We start from the raw sequence: 22,673 nt of genomic DNA on the forward strand, positions 1-22,673 counted from the left end.
TCACGTTTAGTACAGATGATGCTGCGGGGGGATACAGGCCTTTTTCATACAACAAAGGTTTGCTGTTCTCTGAGAAGACTAAAGGAACAATCTGAACAAGCTGAAGCCCTGTAACTTCCCATTTCTATCTCCAGACATTAGGAATACTCTAAAGTGGCTGAGCAACCAGTAGTAAGTGATACTACATGTACATGTTGTTTGTATCAAAGGCTACAAATATTGAGGCAGGACTGATGGAGACTGTGGTCTTTAGCTTCAGCTCAGACTCCATTTCCTTGGCAATTAACTTGGGAAATGCACAGTGCCAGGTCACACAGCGCAGGATCAGAAGAATGATGATTCACCACAGAGCAAGCTCGTGTTTGCTTTAGCCAAAGAATAATCAGACAATTTATGCCAGCTTCTCAATTCTAGGCCAGCTGAATGTATGCTGCTTATGAGATAAATGAATAACTCCATGAGAACCTATTCAGAATGCTATTAAGAGTAATTTCACACCACAGTCTTTTATTCTATCAGATAATCTATTTATTTATATATTCTAACTGGAAGAACACATTTGTATCAGATCAGCACTGTGCACCATACAATCACTGTAGCAAGAGTCTTAAAGCTAGATTTTCAGTACTGTCAAACGATTGCCTATAAGAAAATTATTCAAAAATTAATGCAATCTGGTGTGTGTGTCAAAACTTGTACTCGATTCCAGCTCAAGGCCAAAGTCCAGCTGTAACAAAATCACCCACTAACATGCTTTTTTCTTTAAGAGGTTTCTCATCACACAAGATCATATTTAAGATAGTTCAAGTGAGCTGTGGCTGAACACACTTTTCAGACATACCTCAAGTAGTCTTACAACTTGACCCATCTGAATACATTTGCCAGACAACTGGATGACATGACTCTACTGCTTTTGCTTCAAGTGACGTTCTTAGAATAAAGAATATGTACTTCAAAATTCAGTACTTATACAACATGCAGTAGTTTTCCTAACAGTAGTTTCTCTTACCATCTAGAAAATTATGCAATCCTCTACAACTATAGTTCCTGATAACATATTAACAGTAAGTGAACTTAACTAGCTGCTAACATTGAGGTTTTTATTTGAAGTGCAAACATTAAATCTTGTTACTATGAGAAAAAGTCAAAAAGTATTTTTAAGTATCTGTATCACCAAAAAGCAGCTTAATACAAGTTATTTCTTCTGCTCATTATCCAGAGAAATGAATGAATCCTAAAGTAACTATTCAAAGAACAGCTACTCATCAAACCAGGCAGAAATAGATGCCTGTAAGAGAATATATGAAACACCAGTACACCTGACCAGGGTTCAGTGCTATTGAAACTCAATGATGGAACAGAGTGTGAAAAGATGAGAGAATAACTATGCATGGTATTGGATTCAGAAAATTACAAATACTCTGAAGGAATTGATTAGAATTTGAAACATCCAGAACACAACCCCCACCCAAAACTATGCAATTCAACAAAGTATTTAATTCTCCCCTTCAGAAGGAGAAGGGAATGGGAGAAAAATATGTAAGCCTATATCTGGTTAATTGGTTCTGTAACAGAACTACAGAAAGTGACCAAGGATGAAGAACGGACTTTAAATCAAATACAAAAAAAATGACAAAAGTGCACTTGTTATAAAGAAGGCCAACGTATTTATGGGATCTATCAACATTGTTACCTCACAAGAGGATGAAAATAATCCTACTGCTTTACCCAGCAATGGTACACTCTAATGGCACAGGAATTGGTCAGTTTGGGGGCACTGCATATCAATAGCAATCTTGATAAAGCACGTAGTCCAGAAAGGATAGATATCATTGCAGAAGTTTTTGGAAATGGGATTTAGCAAAGGTTGACATAATTTGATTTGCTTGCATATCTTGAGTCAGTTCTCCTCAAGGTTGCTCTAACTGAAGAAAGAGCAGCTCAACATTGCCCTGTGTCCAACGGACAAAGGAATCTTACCATAACACTACAGCGTGGGAACAGGTTGTCTAAGGTGGCTGTAGAGTTACATTCACTAAACATTTAACCTGTTCTCATTGATACATATCTGATTACAATTTCACACATGTACTTCAGTCTTCCAGAGAGCAGCCAGGAAGATACAGGAAGATACCCTCTATTTTTCTACTGTTACATACAATGCTCTAAAGCAAGCTCAGAGGTTGCAGAGTTACAATCCTGCGATCATATCAAATACCAGGGAGACCTAGAGCATGTTCTACATGCAGCCATAATAAAATGCAAAACGGGCTGCTAGTAGCTGCCATACTCGAGGATCAAACAGCTAAAACTACCTATTAACATAAACAAGCTAGGAAAAGCCTGGAAGAATCTGAGATACAGGAATCAGGCAGCTAAACACGTTAGTATTTTCACTGAAATTCCTACTTCAGTGAGTTGGCAGTATATATTCAGACATACTAACATTAATTAGGAAATGAGGAAAAAAACTAGAACAAGGAGAAAAACTAAACTAGACATCTCTGATCAAAGACATTCCACATGATTTAACACAAGAGGTACAGATTTAATCCTACTGAAAGCGTTCTCCATGCCACGTTGAATAAACTGCTCATTCCACAGGAATATACTGGATTTATTCCAGAACAGGGAGAGCTGTAGTCAAACGCTACACAGAGAAGAAACAGCTATGATTTACTGGGCTGGAACAGTTGTATGCTGCACCACTGGTATTTGTCTGACACACAGAAAACTGCAACAGTAAAGGCCAATAACAGAAAGTATTAACATATATGCCTGCAATCCTCTGTTTGTTGTTACCTTTACCATGCTTATTATCTGTTTTAAGGAATTTATTTAAGTGTTAGGCCATTCAGATTTGGATTGCTCATTTAAATATTTCTTCACTTAATATAAATCTAACACCATCCCTATAAATTCACAGTACTCAGCAAAAATTTTTGGCAAGTCTCAGTGGATAAGCCTGATGTTTATCATTCTGAGATATTATTCTGAAAGGTAAAGAACAGATCAAGATCAAAGGTTTGTGCTTTTAGAATTCAGTGTGGTTTTGCAGCTAGCTTCCTTTCAACTGAATTTTATTACAACAGGAGAACAAACTATTTAATATTACATTTCACTTAGAGAAGGTATATTAAACATATGTTAATGTTTTGCTATTAAAAAACTTGTTTCTTCTGTATACAAAGAATCCCACCTAAAACACTAAGGCATAGTCAAGCAGGTCACTCATTAAATTTCTCCCTGAATTTAAAAGGCAATATTTCCTTACCTTTTACTTTTGCAATAACTGTTCCGGCGGCACTAAGAATATCAACTGAGTTTAGAGTCTGATGTTTATTTATCACTGCTTTTAAAACACGCAGCAACTCTCCCAAGCGTTCATGTACTACCTGATGCAGGCCATCTCGATTTTCTAAAAAATAAATAAATAAATAAATAAATAAGAAGCTATATTAGAACAGTGAATTAACACACAAAAATTACAATAAAAAAATACTTTGATGATATTTGGCTACACTGAAGTAGGCCAAATGGAAGCTGGGCATGCCTGAAACAAGGAAATTGTTTCAAAACAGGTTATACTCGCATTTGCCAAAATTTTATATGTAAATGACATGCAACATTGCAAGTAAAGTCATTTTCAAAAATTCTGTATACTCATAGAATTAAGCAAAACAACAAATTTCTGGCAAATGTTGGTTAGCTTTTAACACATAACAGTTAAATCTTAAGCATCTTTAGTACACAGGCCTAGATCCAACAAAGCTCTGTCTTTGGGCATGTCAAACCAGATAAAGAAATTGAAAACCAAAATATTTTTTGTAGAATTTCTAAGCTAGAAAAATTCTCAAAAAAGCATACACGGGACAACATACACTCCTTTCTACAGCATAATTCTCCTGCTTTGTGCCTCTGCCTTCAGTAAACACCCCCCCCCCCCCCCCCTTTTCTTTAATAGTTCCTGCTGTATACATTGCACAGGTTGAACCACAAGCTCTTCCGTTCTGCTACAGAAAAGGTGCTGGTGCACGGAATAAAGTTTCACATGCATGAGAGTGCTGCGTTGCAAGTTGTGGTAAAAAGCTTTCAAACTCAGGAAAGTCTAGCTTATGAAAAAGAAAAAGAGGATCTAGTACAAGCTGACTCACTTCCCCATAGAGTAGAAAGGAATGGCATTTCTGTGCTGTCTGTGGGCACGATAACAAACAGGTCAATACAGACCATTTAGTACAGTGCAAATTGATCCAGTATTACTCAGAGCAAATTTGAGCCATTTTATTCTGACTACAAGACATTACATTCAGGCCAGAATACCTGCTTTTTCTAAAGAATCAGCAAAGTACAACATGATACATCAGTACAATATACCACTACTGTTGTGTGTAGGTGGTGAAGACTACAAACCAACAATACTACGTTATATCGCGTACAAAAGTAAACTTATACAATCCCCAATAGCAAGCCTTCCAAGGATCACTATGCTTCAGGCTTTATGTCCTTAGACATCCAATATCAAGAGATTTTTTCAATTCCGGCTGGCTTTTACACGGTCAAAGGAAAAACCTTGACTCAGGAAGTGGACTAAGGCAAAACATTATCTACCCTTCACTGGCACTTTGCATGTTTTTTCCTGCTGGAGGGGGGTAGGAAGCTCTGTATCCTTGACAGGATATACAGAAGACTAGAAAAACACATCTCACAGAGCCATAAATTAAGAAAGCTGTATGCAATGTATTAAAGAGAAACGTAGTTGTATCTTCATTTACATTTATACATCCAGTGATTTTGAACTGACAAGGCAACAGCGGACAACAGCAGAAAGTGTGAAGACACTGGTACAAAAAATGGCAAGAATTCAGTACGTACACATTAATGGTGGAAGTAATTCATGACAAATACGCTTCGATCTAAAGGCTCCAGGCTTGAAATTTGATATGAAAAGTTATCCAGGCTTGAAACAACAGTACTGGGAGTTGGGACGCTGGAAAAGAGGTGACTTACAGGGGTCTGAAAGAAGCCTACAGAAATCAAGAAAGGCATGAAAACAGTGGATAGAATCACCATTGGATGATGATGGTGGATGCTTACCGCCTCTTTCAGTTAAGAGCAACACACCTCAGAAGATTAAACAGAGCAAGCAGGAGCTACAGCCAAAACAAGAAATGGTGATTCTTCATGCAAGAGACCTGCATAATTCCTCACCAAAACACAGCATTGACAGAAGCTCACATGGGAACAAGTGCGATTAGCAATGGTCTGCAACAGTGCACTATCTGACCAGAACTGCATCTCTCATGTAGCCAAGATGAAGGCACCCAATCTTCTGATGGACACAAGTCCGCTTGTGGCCAGAGAGAAAAAAACATCAGGTTATGATCAGGTGGTCTGGAATACCCATGCACATACACCATAGCCAGGTCCTTTGGGGACACGGTGGGCAGACTTATGGTCCCATAACAAGTATGGGAGGGCAAACAAGGCAGGAAAGCAGGCAAGCCAGTCTACAAACTGCTCCCAGATCCTCAGGAAGGATGGCATTACAGACATATGACAAACTGGACAAGTTCCTCTGCAGGGTTCAGTATGATCTGCAAATACAGGCTTGTTATTACAGGCTGTTATAAACAGCCTCTTAAGGTTCCTTACAGGTTGGGTAAAGGCAAAAAAAAAAAAAAAAAGTCATACAGGAGGCTAATTAGAGTACATCTGATACCGAGATGCAGTTTCTGAGTATTAACATTTAATATCTTCCCAGACCAGCAGAGCTGAGGAAAACAAGCAAAAAAACAGGGAGAGAGGGAAAGGAGGTAGAGAAAAATCTCAGGGGACACAAGCCTCTTCAAGTCTGAAACAGAAGCAGTAAGCTTCAAAGGAAAACACATGTTGAAAACAACTGCTGAGTTGAATTAGAAGTTTATCATACCATCCCAGAGAAACACTATCACTAAAATGCATTCAAGCATGCAGTTAGTTATTTACTCTCAAAAGCAAAAATCTGGCTACACCCAACTGAGATTTCTTTGTATTCCATCACAGTATTATTTGTTTACAGAATAACAAACACTGTTTCTGTACTTGCGAAGACAAAAGGACCGTGACACAGGGAGTGATCAGGGAGGGGGCAGAAGCCATCAGGAACTACAGTGACCCCCCATTCAGCAAGTGAAACTCACCAAACATACACTAATAGAGGGATTTCCTGGTCGTGACAGATTTATAAGCCTCAGGTTGTAAAAGAATCTTAATATACCAGATTAATAAAAACAGTTTCAATACTAAAGAGTTCCCAGAGACCAAAACAACGGTAGAGCAAACACTGTTTACAGTGAAAAGATGCATGAGGAAATGTAGTAGCAATTGCTCCTGCAGCAATCCAATCTGACCTAAGTAGTCACAAAACTCAGATTTTACTTTCAGTTTTTCTTCTGTCCTTTCTTGCCTCACTGTACAAGTTCATTTTTCTACATGAAGGCAAGCAGGAAATTCCTCCAGCAATGGATACTATGTCAAGTTTAAAATATATATACGTTGTTCTCAAGCTTGATAACATGAATTCCAATACCATGACAGACTAGTTAGTACTCTGGACCAGAGCAATGCAATGGTGTTGCTGGCAGAGAGGACACAGAAGTCAGGCTGCTTGCCTCACTGATGAGTCTGTTGGAAGTCTTGCTTTAAGAATCAACCAGCTCTCTCTGCCCAAAAGGAAAAGAGCTCCTAAAAGTGAACAAAAATAGCTTGGGAGAGCTTAGTAATTGGTCTGCAAATCTTCTGTCACTGGGGTTTAATCCATCATTTACTTCACCTGAAAAAAACCTGATTCCAAACGTAAAGGCAACCACAAGGGAAGCGTGCTCTGTAGGAGAAGCAGAGAAAAAGGATAGGACATAAAAAGCTTGTTTTCAAAGTTGACAAACCTACATTAAGATCTTAGTTGACAGCCTCAACTCACCTGCAGAAAAATCTAATACACAAGGACGATACAGCAAAGCAGCTGGCCTGGCTAACACCAACAGGCTTTCCACCTGAGGAGCATGCTGTTCTGGCATTAGCATCCCACTCCTCGATGGAGTGGTCGTGAATGCGATTGAAACAGCTACCCTTAGTGTAAAAAACACATTACCTATTTTAAATGTAGGTATTTCTCAAAGGGAAGCCCTTGTTTAATAAACATTAGCTAGCAGTAATAGCTATGGATTCTATTCATCCAAAACAAAAGAAGATTTGCTCATCAAGCTTGCCAGCGCCAGTCACCCTCCCTGCCAAGTCAGGGCTGATCATACTACACGCGGTCAGGAAAAGCACTGCTGTGTCAGTTGGCTGGCATTCTTTTGTCTGATCAGATTTATTGTTGGCCCAAACATTTCTGAAGCTGTTTATTTCAACTAACGTTTGCCAGGAAAAGTTTCAATGTGGACTAACATACAGCTTTTCCCCTGCACTGCCATCACCCACCCTACACTGCTGTTCAGACCCCTGCAAGAGACACATGCACCATCCTGGTCGCAGCTTCTCCACCTAGAACATCAACACTTTCTAGCAACAGCAAACTCATCCTCCACCACCCAATTTCCAGAAGTCATGAGATAAAAGAAGCCAGTTACACAACTGTTGTTATGCCATAGCTAAAAATACTTGTTTAAAACTGAAGCTGGTCACAGTCATTTGTTTGAAACTGAAACTGGTCACAGACCATCTAGATCAAACAGCCAAGAAGTAACACATCTGTGAAAAGTTCTTGAAGGCAGGTTACACGCGAGACATTCAAAGCAAATAGTCTAGTGAACACCACATAACAATATCCTGCTTTCCACACGAAGCTTATTAGAAAAATTGAATTATTTTAGTACATGCATTTAACAGCTTTCAAGAACGTTACACACAATGAAAGATATTATCAGTGTGGAATAACACGTCATGCATTCTTTCTAGAGCCACACAGACCAGACTTTTAACTACGAGGGAAACACATATACACTTATCTCATGTGTCATGGAAATTTTATTGTAAAACAAGCTAACTTATGTTTTTTCACATTTATCTCCCTTCACGAGTATGATTTAATGTTTTGTCTTTGACAGGGGTCTAACATGAAATAACTAACTAGATCTACAGAAGTTTTTACTGGTTTAAGAATAGTTTAAGAAGATGACAATGCAACCGGATGAGAACACTTAAATTCCTCTCTTATCTTGGAAGGATTCAGAGGGAATGTGTTTGAGTACCCAACATTTCAATGTGCAAGGCCAACACCTTGGCTAAAAGATTGCCATCTCTTATTTACCAAAAAACTCATTTTTGGCATCATGGTAAACTACATTCTGTTTCTGTTATGTTACTGAGAAAGACTAAATGGTATCGCTATTTATGTCATTGAGATTTGATAAAAAAAGAAAAAAAGAACAGCTTTAGAATGAAGCTAAGAAAGACAAGACAACATTAAGCTAGAGTTGTGTTACTATCAGGTTCAACAGTGCCCACATTGCGTACTAGGAAACTGTCAGCAGTCAGTTCTGAACCCCATCCAAATGACTATGAGACTTCCCAGTGAGCATCACAGAGTAAGCAAAACAATCATACAGCAATGAACTGTGTGGAAATCACCTAATTCATATATCCACAGCTCTGGGAGACAGCCTCAGATTAACCCGTTGTTTTATTCCTGCCTTTCCTCCTCCCTCTCTTTAGCCCCACGAACACGCCTGGCAGTCTGCCCTACTTGTCTGATCTGACAGAGGTCACTATCAGTCAAAAACCTCAAGATCTAAATCAAAACATACAGTTAAAGTGTCTTTTACACGGTGGTCTGACCATATGTACAGCTGACCTTTGTCAGTGCTTTTTATTCTAGTCTCTCGGAAGCTTTTGTAACAAAATATACGTATCAGCTAGAAGTGATTTTATTTAATTGGACAAACATAAAATGAACAAAACTTATTTACTGTAATGGCAGTGTAGGTATTTTATTTCTTGGTGGCCATGGTTCAGGAGGGATGAGAATAACAGCAGCCTTAGCTATCATTTATTCCTTTATTTGGCTGTATAAACATGCCACAGATATAAGGAACAAAGCATTTTAAGTAACTGAAAAACAAGAACTCAAAAGTTCTGAAAGAATTTATCCTAGAATCTTGTAGTGTTAACATCTCTAGAGAGGCTGCAAGCTGCCAGTGGCACTAGGGAAGTCATCGTGCTTCAGCCTCATTTTATGGCACAGAATTAGAAGCTACCTACCTATCCCTTCAACATCAAGAAACAGGCCAGGGGCTGGTAACAAGCAACCTATCTTTAGGTTTTTCCAGTGCCAGAAAATGCTATTGCCACACAGCACAGAGTGCTGACTAGTCATAAAGCAGCCTGAGGTTGTTCAAAATGGCAAGGGGTTAATCATTAGACACCACCTGAATGTACCTCGAGCTTGATGCTAAATCAGCTGCCTGTCTTCTCACAGCTGATACAGACTACTGGTGCAGCTGGCGCAACACCATGAAATGAGCCCAAACTTTTTGTTATGTGCTCTGGCAAGTGCAATAAATACAATCATGCATCCAGATCAGTTTGGGTATTATTCATCTGCTCCACTAATTTTATAACAAATGAGGTATTGTTGTTCTTCAGCAGCTGGCCTGAACTTTAGGAAATCTTATTTTTCAGTCATTAAAGAAAGTCACGATTTCTACAGTAGGAACGCCTCCCCCCTGAGCTATGCAAACCAACGTGAATGGTTTAGAGAAGGGCAGGAGAGGTGGCAATCAAATGAAGTCATTTTACACAGAATGAAACCCAGGACTTCCAGTGTATAGCTCTGAATCCTTCAAAAGTCAAAATTTACAAGAATAAGCTATATTGTTAAAGCAAATCAGGTGTTGCTAACTGCATTTTCATTATTTTTTGTCAGAACAATTGTAAAGGGACTATTTATTCTCCTTGGCTTTGAGCCTTGTACACCTCTGCTTTCAAGATCTATCTTTGACTACAGTTTATTAAGTTTTATTGGGAAATGAAACTACTATTCCTATTTGCATGCATTGAAATCAGATCCTGTATATTAAAAAAAATCTTCATTTCTGTGAAATTTGTACTTTCACATATATGCTGCTACAAAACGAAAGCTGTAATTTCTGTAGCGCAGTCTCATGTTCAAGTCGTACTCAGTGTATTAAATGGTTCAGACAAAAACTAAGCCACAATTTCTGCTCTGATAGAAACCTGTAGGCCTAAAACCAAAAACCACACACAACTAATCATCTGCATAAAACAGCTAGCAGTGTTCTTCATAGAAAAGCACGTTAAAACAGCATTAGTGTCCATTACATCCTTAGCATTGCTTTCAGCCATTTTCCTTTGCTCTGCATGCATAAGCACCTGGGAAAATGAAAACACCCAATGCACTTTTCCAGCACATAACAAGGCATCTAACCTCATCAACTTTTCATTATTTACCTGGTTCACAAGAGTCACAGACAAAAGCCTACTTCTCACCACAAAACAACCACTAAGATTTTTAGAATATTGCCTCTGTAATTGGTCACTTAAAAAAAAAACAACACACACAAACACCACACAACAACACCACCACCACCAAACAACTATTGGAAACCCAACACATGAAATAACTTGTTCTAGAATTTCAGATGAGAAAATGTGACCTATTTATGAATTTTCCCAACAGGGATGAACATTAATTTTTGCAGAAATAGCTAATAAAATACTCAAAAATTACCAGATGTTTTTAAGAATCTACTGTAAAAACCTCTGAGGAAGATTTATGCCAAGTGAAAAGTATATACCTTTCAGCTATGACTGCTGAGCTCTAACTCTGCAATTTGGAAGAATGGAAAGAAAAAAAAAACCATGCCTATCATTTCTTCCCAAATTACCCAACGTATTGAGAAGCTGTCTACTTTTGAAGATTCCAAGGAATAAATTGCCTTAAAGCACCTGTAAATCTAGAATTTTGTTTATTTTATTTTTTTTTTCCCTTCTACTAGAAGTTTTCAAAATAACAAGCTGAACAGTCCTACCTTTTTTTGTTAATCAGTATCATGGCAATGTTGTTATCATAGCATCATTAAGAGATACTACACCAAATTCATAGTCTTTGGGAACACGGGCTCCAGAATTCACTGCAAACAGTACTTCAATCACTTCATATTGCAGCAAATGTGACCACTTATGGAAAATAAACAGTTAAACAATTAATTCAATAAAGAAAATCTAAGAACATTTGACATTTCATTAGGAATGAAGGCATAAAACATTGTAGCCCCAATCCCTACATTTGACATAAAAGCATCAAAATTTAGGACTTCTTTTTAGAAGAATAATGTACATATCCAATTCTATGAGGCTCCGTGGATATTTTATGCAAATAGCTTATTGAGTATAGTACATTAAATTTAGTAATTTTTTTTCATTTATTGTATTATAAAAATAATTTGCACAAAGTGTTTCACATTTACCAAGTTGGTTCCCTAAACTACTACATTTGATCTTAAAATCAGGTTACAAATTTAGGCTTAAACGAAAGAATACCTGGTATTTGCAGTTTTAGATATTTTAAGGGCAGTTCTTCCTCAACTTTTTAAGAAAATCAGCGCAGAAGTGCAGATGTTTTTTCTGCAGAAAATTGCTCTTGGATAAAAACATGAGACTATCCTCTGTTAGAAAAGAGTTCCAAGCAAGATTTCCAGCATGAAAACCTTTTGTTGAGTACCATATGAATATCCAACCTAACTCTTTTGAAATCTGTCATTTGACCAAAACACATCACTCTACCCAGTCACATTCTACTTGAACGAATCACACCTGCAGGGAGTTATCAATTTGCTGTAAGAAGAAAGCAGTTCTTCTTTGCGGCAATCCTCTTTTCAACTATTCTTATGGAACGGAAATATACATATTTATCCCACTCCTCACAGAATACAAAAGAAAGAAATGCCAGGATGGAAGAGGACAGGAAGAGCACACGGGCGCACACGGGCACCCAACACCTACCACTCGTCACAGCTGAGGCAAAGCAGGTTCCACCCACAGCAGGCCTCGCGCCGAGTGATGTCGGCCAGCAGGGCCTCTTACAGCATGTCTGCATTGCCTCACACGTCTCCTACCTCCATTCCAGTCCCCAGCCTGAGCAGGGACAGCATATGGTTTTATAACAGTGGGAACTGGGGTGACAGACAAAACAAGCAGACTTCCCCATTATTTGGTAGGTAGCTAAGACCCTACAGGGTTAGCTCTGTAAATGGCTTCCCACCTCGGGTCAGGAGGTGGGGGCTCAGGTTCTTACTTTACACATTCCAGTCAAAACCCTTCAAATCATTACCAGACAGCAGATGGGTCTAGGTCTCAGTGTTAGCAAGCCACTGATGACTCCCTGAAAGTTGAGGTACACTTCACAGGAAGCTTCAGGACCTCTAAAGCCTGTTCTGTGATTAAGTTCAGTGTCATTAAACACTCAACAAGGGAATTTAAGATAAAAAGCCTTTGAATGGGTCCCATAGAAGGAACAATAAGACAATGATCATACCAAAGATACATTACAGAAGGGTGCCTAAGTACCTCTTAGACACTAAGAAGCCATTATCAGGGACACCCCAAACTCAAGACTTCTGCAACACCTGTTTTTTTCCCTGTTAGTCACAAAAAGAAAAACACTGCCAGTAAGGAGTTACGTGGTGCATGGAAAAGCTGGTATTGTACGGTATTTGTCTGGAGCTTTAAGCATGGAAAGGACTGGGTGCCAATTGATGCCCTTATTTTTCCCAGGTAGCAAGACTGAAGGGGGAGGAAATGGTGGCACAAGCACATCCTAGGAAGAGGCAGAGCAACACCAGATACTATTGGCCCCAAATGACCATACCTTACCAATGCTGGACATAAGTGACAACCAGTACAAAAAAATCTTACCAGGTTATTCACTTCTGTTCCAAAACGATTGCCTGCAGCCATTTGCTCAAGGCAGAATTAGCAAATAAGAACTTTTTTTTTCCCATGGCTCTGTAAAGGAGCTCAAGTGCATTTTTTCCCCAGTATTTTTTTTTTAGGGGTAGTGGTGGTAGTAAAGTAGCTTAATTTGATTCCACATTTCTTTATAAGTCTAAATTGGTATAATGACAAACCCATGAGAATTAAGGATGTACAATTAAATTAGAAATTATTAGAAGTCAAAGAAATAAAAGTGGCAAAAACTAAGACGTCCTAACAAAAAAATCTTTTAGAAAAGTCACAATAAATAGTGTACACACGTAAAATACATTAAAATAACCAAAATCGTGTAATTCTGCCTACACTGAAAACAGTTAAAGGTTTTCATTATGTTTGGTGTGCCAACTGATATCAACAGAACAGTTGTTACTTCACATCCATTTCACATTTAAATTCACAGATAAACTCTGCATTTGTGTGTGGGAGGAAGCCTTTCAAAAAACCCACCACAACGCAGCTTTTCATTAATCTATTTCAATATGCTGTAGGCCACATTCCTCCAACTTTTGTATTCTACTAGCCTTGAGATTCCAGTCAACTAACCTAGATGTGCTCAGCCATGCAGTTTAATCTTTAGAATACATTAATCTTTTATTAACAAAAAAATTAAATACCAAAAAACAGGAATGAAAACTGCTGAACTTTCCTTCCTTATTTACCTGTTTCTGACAAATGAGAGTGGCATAACTATAGGGCTGTTTTAGTCACTATTAATATTTCTTCTGCTCTCCCCCCAACCCCCTCCCCCAAATATGCCAGCAGTTTAAGAATAAAACCAGGTGAGGGTAATGTGTCAACACTTCCAGTACACATTTTGAAGTCAGAATTGTAAATTGTCAAGTGGATGCAAGACTGCATTCTTAATGAATACAATTACAGTAATTCGGACCCGTCACATTTCACCAGTCATATCCATCACGATTACTGACCACTGGCTATACTTCTAGTAGTATGCTACTAATTTCTAATTCAATGGCATTTCACTACAGCCTAGCACAATAGTCCCAGTTTACCAAAGATGCTCATAAAATAAAAAATAGAAAACAATTATGCCTCATCAAGCAACTATGTTTCTTGTGTACTGCTTCAAATTGAGTATTACTCCCCCCCCCCCCAAACTTTCACAACACAGATTTCTGGAGGAAAAGAAAGCAAACACCACATCCCCCAAAACCACCACAAGGCAGAAAAGAAAAAAATATCCCCAGAAAGTTGGTCACACTGTACCAAACAGAACATACAGTATGGACTTTTTTTTTAATTAATTCAAAAGAAAATAAATTTAGCCTTTGGTAAACTATATCAAGATATTATCAAAGAATACTTAACCTTTAACTCATTTTACTCTTAGTCTAAATACAATTTGTTCTACATGGCTGCTCCTTCCACTTTCAGCCTAAGTCACTGACTGAGTGCAGAAGCTATTTTATTGCTGCCAGCCCACCTAGCTTTCAAAAGACCACACAAAGCCAGGATTATGAGATTATACAGTGTTAAACAAGAGGTGAATTTACTGTGTCCATTTCTTTTAAAGGATCTTTTAAACACAGTTACAGACTGATATAGGGTGTGATAGCATTCCACTTCTATTTTGTTGAAGAAAACAAAAAAAAAAATCAACTCACATTTTCAGTAATATTCAAATCACTGCAGTAGTCACCAATCGCATCCATTGTCTGGGAAACTGGTGAACATAAAGGATTAACTGTTTGAAGTTCCAGCACTGAAGTCTTGCTGAAACAACCACCCGACAATAGAGTACAGCCTGGCTATATGACTTCCACAGGTGACAGCAAAACGATGAGCCATTTGAATGCTCAAAAGGAAATACTTTCAGAATCTTCCCATTTCCTAGAACCAGGAACAGTCAATTCCCATTGCAACAGAACGTTTTGGTACCACCTAATTCACACCAAAACATCTTTGTTTATTTTTTTATGGAGAGAAGACACAAACACTTTTGTTGTAGTAGTAACCAATGTCATACTAGTACTTGCACACACCCAAAGACGACAACAATCCACAGCACAGCTCACTATATATTTTTAGCTGAGCACTATTTCTTCACAAATAACTTAGAATAGAAAGGTGAAATAAAGCCAGATCACAGAATGTTTGCTTTATGGTCCTGGATTTACACAGCTGTTGTAGAAAACAAATCAGTAACAAGCAAAAGGAAGTGCAGGCAAGTAAAAGTTACAGAAGGAGAAAATTATAACAGAAACAGGCAGAACTTGGTCAACTACATACTTAGTAGCCCCATGCATTTCATTTTTCATCCAGGGGCATGCAGCATTCGAGGTTGCCCAACAAGCTTCTCTCATTATTAAGAAAGTGATTTACTTACATGCTCCAGACCTATTGCTTTCTTTCCAATTTCTTTCCAAGATCTCAACCTGTTTCTCATGTCTAGTCATCAGCTGAAGCCAGCTACTGCTAAAAGGAATTCTCTGTTCCTTGCTGCATTTGTTAGCGTGTTCTTACACGATGGTTTAAAGATGAATAAGAGAGAGCATTTAAATATGACCACTCTGCAAGCTTAATCCTACTGTTAATTTCCCCTTCTTCATCACTGACATAAGCTATTTATCACGGTCACTTTCTTTGTTTCACATTTTCACAAACTGTCTTCGCTCAACCAGCACAATGCCAATTTCAGTCACTTATGCTACCATACTTTCAGGTAAACAATTCAAATCTTACCAAATGAAGCACAAAACATCTGGGATCATCCATTGAGCAGCTGCCTCCTTCAGCAGCCCTTTGCTGGCAGCAGTTAACCTACTTGTGTGACCAAGGACCACTGTTCATTTTGTTGACCTGCACTGTTTTGTTTCTTGCACCTCTGCTTTAGTGATTCCAGTAAATATTTTTTCCACTTCTCGACAGCATTCGAGAATTTCTGGATGGATTTCTTTGTTCCATGAGTGCAGTAGCATCAAGAATAAAGTGTCTTATATACTATCTTACTTAATCAATGGGAAAAAAATCTTCAGGGGGAAAAAAAAAACAAAACACAACAAAACACAACAAAGAGATTAAAGAATTTAAACATCCTAAAGAATCTGTTCATATCACTGTCAACACTAAAACAGCAATAGGAACTTGTGAATATTTTGCAGTCTTTTAAGGTAATGCTACAGGAATTTATAGCTATTTCAGTAACATCTGATCTTAAAAACGGAGTGAAGACAATGCTGTAGTCCAAAAGTAGCACATCAGCTGAGATGTTAACTTTGTTCACAACACAGAACCCTAAACTGATCACACCTGCATGAACTAGGAAAATCTCAATATAACGTTCACAGAAGAGCATCCTTGCAAAATCCTGTATAACAACACTCAAATTTGGCCCCAAACCATCAAGATGTAAAAGCCCTTTGTTGAAAAGGGATGAGCATGGGGTAAGAGAGAACATACTTGTGCTTAAACTCCATCCTACACATATATTTCCTACAAATTATTCATCTACAATCCTGCAACTTATTTTAACCAAAGCCAAAATTTTTTCAACACATCTTAGCTGAAACTTGCTCACCTGGCCTTCCACATCTTGCACATCTTGAAACTAGAAGATAATTAAGACATAATTACTAGAGATATTATTTCCTTTATTCTTTCTAAAATATACACTTTGTTCTTTCCAAAATAAGAGCCTCCCTTTCCCTTCGGCTTTCAGTGTGCATGGCCACAAGAGCGGTATCATTGTCACTTTCTCATCACTTAGAACTTAAAATTTTTAAAATATTTAAATATAATAGTAATATAATATAAACCCAGGTAATATACAGCACAGAGAATCAAAAAAGTCTGTATGTTACTTCGTGAGTTACAAGAAAAACATGTCCATGAAGTCCTCACATTCATTTGACTTTCTAGACCAAATCAACCAGAACCTTCCAAATGCTGGTTCACGTGTAAAAGCACTGCAGCTGAGAACTATAACCCCAGAAATCAGTCCTCTAAGTTCCTTTAAAAGCTTTTCAATGGTCCATGCCTTAGACATATCATCATTGCCATTTGAAATGTAAACAATAATAGAGCTTTTGTTGCCACTTCAAACTTAATAACTGGGTTTGCTCAAATATCTCAAGCAGCTTAACCACAACGCAGAGCATAGCTCCAAAGAGGTTAAGTCTGATCAACCAACCTTCACCTGCCTAAGCTGACAGAGTCTGTGAAGTAAAGATAACTAAAACTGGAAAACATGAATTCCTACATATTTTTAAAAATTAGCCCAAGAACGTGCTTTGAAACAGCAAGGAAAATGGTAAAAAAGAAGAATCCCTTGTTGAGCTAAATCACAGCCTCTACAATAAAACTACTTCAGTCCTCTGCTTTCCAGTTACACTCTTCTATACTGGATGTCATTAAGATGAAAGTTTAACCTGAACGTAATGATTTGCTACAGCATCATATAAGTCACTTGAATCTTCTATTAAAAAAGTGACATTTTAGGGGAGACAAAGGAATGAGTCCCCATAAAATCCCTATTTTCCTTAAAAAAGGCAAGCAGCTCCCTATGAAGATCAAGGTCCCAGCTGCATATCAAACCTATTACCCTGCCATACAGTTCTAACTCCAATCCATTAATAAGACATTAAATAAAACATAACCAAACCACTGCAACTGCCAGATTATGTGAACACTTACTCCGAATTAAGAAACAAGTTAGCTTCAGTTCTGTGACCTAAAAACATAAATAGGAATCACACTTCCAACGAAACAGAGGGAAGGTATGATTTAGTCTATGAAAACTTCACAAAGTCACAATCATTAAAGGGACAGACAATCACAACTTGTTTCCATGCTGTTAGGTACCAGTAACCATTTGTATTGATGTTCTTGTTTTACATTGCAATTTATCAAAATTCATGCATCAGAGAAATGATAAAACAGAATACATTTGTGGATATGCTATAATGTATTTTAGCGATAGTGGATATATTTTCTTTAAACACAAGTACTCCTACATTCATGGAAACTGCCATTAAGAACACAAGATTTCAGTGGAAATGGATCAAATCTAATCTTTCAGGTGTTGGAGCAGAGTTCTCGGAGAGACAAGTTTGTGTGTCCAAGTGTTCCCTTTTCTCAATGAAGCTGCCAACTATATCAGAAAATATTCTGTTGTTAAGAGGCCTAACTTTACATTTAAAGTCAAATAAGAGAAAATCTGACTTGATTTTCTACCTCACTACTCACATTTCATCTTGCTAATCTTACAATACGTTTCATCAGTCTAGTTGCTGCTGCAGAAAGGCTCTAATTCTAATTAATAAAAAACTAAGGTTCTTTAAATGAGATGTCCTGTGATTCTTTTGCACGTTGAAATGCATAAAGACTGGAGGTTTTACTTGTATTACATTTGTTGGACTTCCGAAGCAACATAAAAATGGAAAATGCTGATGCTTTCCTAATAAAGTTTTCCTCAAGACAGATATGCTAATTATTTAAGTCAACAAAAATATCCAGAGTACCCATAAAGGTTGATTTTACATTTTAAACACTCACAGACAGCCAAGACACACACACACCCCTCCTGGCTGCTGCTCCTGGACACTATAGCAACAAGTGAGCATTTGTTCTGCAGGAATGCTGAGTATGTGGCTGGGGGAGGGGGGTGGTATCAACCACAGACTTGTCTACCAGTCCACTAAGTTATTGTTTAACTTAAATCTTCTCCAAACCCTGAAATTGAGCAAACAGCATTTATTATCCAACATTAGCAACCTGCATTTATTTAGTAGCTTACACTTCGACTATGAAGAACATGGCTTTGCTGAGATGAACTCCAATAAGTGTTTTTCCTCCCGTCGTTCAGAGAATTGGAAACAGCAGACTTGTTCCATGACTGCAGATTAATTAAGCAGTGTTCTAATAGTACAAACCTGCAAAGAAAAGGAATTGCCCAACTCCTCTGGTTTCTCCTTAGGTCACAGTCACTGAAAGTCCAAGACTCCCTAACAAAAGCCTGAAAGATGTGGACTGGTGAAAAACAAGCAGCTTGGGTAAAACAGCTTTTGGAATGACCTGAAGCGAAGAAGCAAGACAGGTGGAAAGGTCTCTCCCCCTGGTTCAAGCGTAGCACCCCCTGGGAAAAGCAGTCTGTAGCTACTGATGTCTCCCATCAGGTTCGAAGGCAAACTTAAGTAGTGTAGGCTTGTCGTGGGCTTGCCTTCATACAGGTTTCACTAGCGTTTATGGACTGAGCTCTCTGGAGTACATCAAACCTCTGCTTTCTTTGCTAAAATTGTCATGTCATAGTGAAATCTAGCACTGGACAGGACAGGACTCTCAGCCAGGGATCTCAATGCTCTGCTCATCAAAGAGACAATAAAAACACAACAGCACGAAGGAAAGGGAAGCACAGGAAAACAACCACGAGGTCTTCAGTGTGCTGTGGTCATGGAGCTCTTCTGAAACGTTTACAGGCCTGGTTATTCTTCCCCTCCAAGTTTTACCATAAAAAGTATCAAAAGCTCTGAAAAATGAGTAAATCGCTACTATTGGCTTTGAGCTCTCAGTGATAATTTCTAACTTGTTAAAACAAGTTTAAGGAACTATTTACTCTGCTCTTATCTCTGTTTACATCCTTTAGCTTGAAAGACTTTCACATTTATCAAAGAACAGTTTCAATTCAGATTGACAGTACTAATATTTAGAAGTGACTACTAGGATATGTGTGCAGGGGTACGCTAAGAAATTTCCAGGTCAGAAAGACTACTAGAACCACTTCTGTTTTTGCATACACATGAAAAGCAAGTTTCAGAAGGTGAGTTTAAGAGATGACTGTCCAATTCAAATATGCCTAAAGCTCAAACAACCGATTAATTTGCCATCTACAAAGGGCATTTTCTGCTTGCAGTCCTTTCCTCGCCACCTTTCATATCTCTCTGCCAAACATAACATTCAACAGAGATGATAAAAAAAAGCTGTGAGAGGGTTTAACAGTGTATGCTGTAATGCCATGGTTGAGTGCCCCAACAATCAAAGTTTCATTCCATTTTTAACCTCTGGCCACTTGTTCCTTTGCCAGCTGCCTTCTCCCTCTTTAGCTTGTACTCTGTACAACCTCACAGCCAGTCAGTTCATAGAGCTGATCTGGCTGAAAACTATTCCTTTTCTTCCTAGGACTTGTAATCCATCAGATCTGCTCACAGGAGCACTATGTGATCACCAGAGGACTACTGCCAGTCCCAGAAAGAAGTGGTGAGATCACAGCAACTCACACTTAAATTTAAAGAGAAATACATTATTAGCATGGCTTAAAACAGAGTACTAAACATAACAAGCTTTATAATAACGAGTGATCAACGTCTGGTAGATATTCAACACTTACAGAATTGTACTATCATTTCAGCTGTTGATGGGGAAGAAAAACCTGGAATTTCTGCAGGATCATTTTCAGAAATTCACTTCCAGCTTTGCCAGCTGCCTCACACCTGCCCCAATCTGTTTGAATCTTGGCTTCTCTGCTACTGCAGTTCACAAGATCACTTCTGCCAGTTACAGGAACGACAATATCCAAAACAGCAAACACAAACTGCTAGAATTCAGCTCTTAACACCTTATTTGGTTCAGCAGGAGTCTGAACAAAGTTATTGTAAGCTAATACATTTAAAACACACCGTTAGTCCCTTGTGAACCAAGGGTGAGCAGAGCTATGAAATCAAAGAAATGGCAAAAGGCATATTTTAACAGTAAGTTATAAAATTTACAAAATTATAACACAGATATTACATGTATGTATCACTTCAATAGATCCTGGAAGTGATCGACCTGAAATTCCACTTCAGTCTGTATGTCAGCTTTCTGAAGCAGCACGATTTCTGTAACAGGATTTATGTTCCAGATGGTTTATTTTCCCTTTTTTTTTGTGCTACATGGAATAAAAGAAACAATGTGCTACACTTTACATGAATTCCCCTATCTTTTCCAGAGGATTCTCAAAGGTCACAATCACTTCACAAACAGATTGTTTACATATTTGACAATCACTATGTTCTCACGGTCCCTGAAAGTTAGCTGCTCTGTCAGCATTTTACTTTTCCCTTCCCCAAAAAGCTTTTTAATTTAGGACATAAAACACTATCGAGAAGAAAAACAATATCATCTTCTCCCCAAAACTAAAGAAAACAATACATCACTCAAAAAAATAATTCTTTCAGGCAGTGCTACAAAGAAAGGTAAACACTATTAAAACCTTGCTTAGAGCAGTTTGCCCACCTATCAAGCAATACTGCTACCATACTACAAGTTACATTTTTAGACTCTAAAGTGTCATTAGAGAGGTAATACATGCAGTTTAAGGTGTATCAAAGGCAGCAGTTTTCACTGAGAAGCAACAAAACTGGAATAAAGAACAAACAGCAAAATTACACTTGGTATTATAAATTATCATAATTTCAATCTGCAATCTTCACTGCCAAAGCTAATGAACTTCAGATTTCCCTAGCAAAACAGGACAAGCTAACTTTCCAAAATACTGCCTCAGAACTTTGCTGCAAAGAACTTGAATGTTTTACACTACAAGCAGATAAATAAATAAAAAGCTAAAAATACAATAGTGCCTTAATCATACTAAGAATGTAAGCAGTATGAGAAAAAGCACACAGTCAAACCTGGAAGGAGTGAAGAGAAATTGTTCATCTTTGACCCTCAGGCACTATATTTAGTAGACAACTTCTGGCTTTTAGTGTAGCATGCAATTAATACCAACCTCCACAGTGGTTTTGAAGTCACTAGGGACTACAAGTTCCTTATTTTGAGAAACTATTTAACTTGACACACCTTTACAGACATCCTGTCCACTGGGCTGAATATCTATCTTTCAAGAATAAGGGCCTGATAGGTTTCAAGTTCGGTAGCATTCCTGATCCTTTTGAAAGTACTGCTGCTACTACAAGGAGGATGCAAGCATTCCTGACCAGGCCATCCAGCTTCACCAGTATTTTCACTTCTGCTTTGGATAAGAGAAGGAAAAAAAACACCTTATCAAACTCTAAGAAACCAGACAGTGAAATCTGATCCTCAAAGTGAAACTTGTGATGAAAGCCAAGAGCTTTACCTTGCTATTCCTTGCCGTTGTTTTCTAATCTATCTGGAAAAAAGGTACATTACCATTTTAGAATAAGCTCTAATTTGCATTAGTTGAAGACAGGATGAACTTGAGGAAAGAAGCGTTTGCTCTTGAAAAGTATGCAGAACTGCCCACATGAAGCACACAATATCATACTTTGAAGATTACTTCAAAGTTTGTGATAAAGAAAGCAGTAACACCTAAATATATTTTGAAGTAGAGTCAAGCAGATTATATATTCAACTATAAAGTATAATTACACCAACACTTTCAGACCACATGCAAATTTTACCCTTACAGCTATTCATAATACAACACTATTTCCCACAGTCCCAAGGGTAGACCTTACAGTATGAAGCATACAACACATTCCTTAAAAAATAAATAGCAGATGTCACAAAACTAGTAAACTACCTTCAGACCAGGGAAACAGGAATGTTTCCCGTCTCTGACTTCATACGAGTAAAAGCTACTATTTACTGCTTAAAAATGAAACCCTAAGTAAAATATTCTAATCAGGAACTCAGACTGTGCCCTAAATATTCTTTTGTGTGATCCTTTTAAATCTAAGTAAACAACAGTCATTTGAGCAGAGACT

The 22,673-nt window shown here is 38.0% G+C and overlaps 1 protein-coding gene across 5 annotated transcripts in view; it reads right to left on the reverse strand.

Moving 5' to 3' along the window:
* The window catches only part of ARHGAP29 (Rho GTPase activating protein 29), a 59,524-nt gene that overhangs the window by 26,771 nt on the left and 10,080 nt on the right, over nt 1-22,673 (reverse strand). For 4 of the 5 annotated variants that reach the window (XM_083847413.1, XM_083847414.1, XM_083847411.1 and 1 more), the window contains exon 3: nt 3,275-3,418. The exons of the other annotated variant lie outside the window; for it this stretch is intronic. In XM_083847413.1, coding sequence (XP_083703539.1) covers nt 3,275-3,418 — 144 coding nt within the window. The remainder of the gene's footprint in view (nt 1-3,274; nt 3,419-22,673) is intronic. 5 annotated transcript variants of the gene reach the window in all.

Source organism: Anser anser (genome assembly GCF_964211835.1).
Source record: "Anser anser genome assembly, chromosome: 8".
Classification (NCBI taxonomy): domain Eukaryota; kingdom Metazoa; phylum Chordata; class Aves; order Anseriformes; family Anatidae; genus Anser; species Anser anser.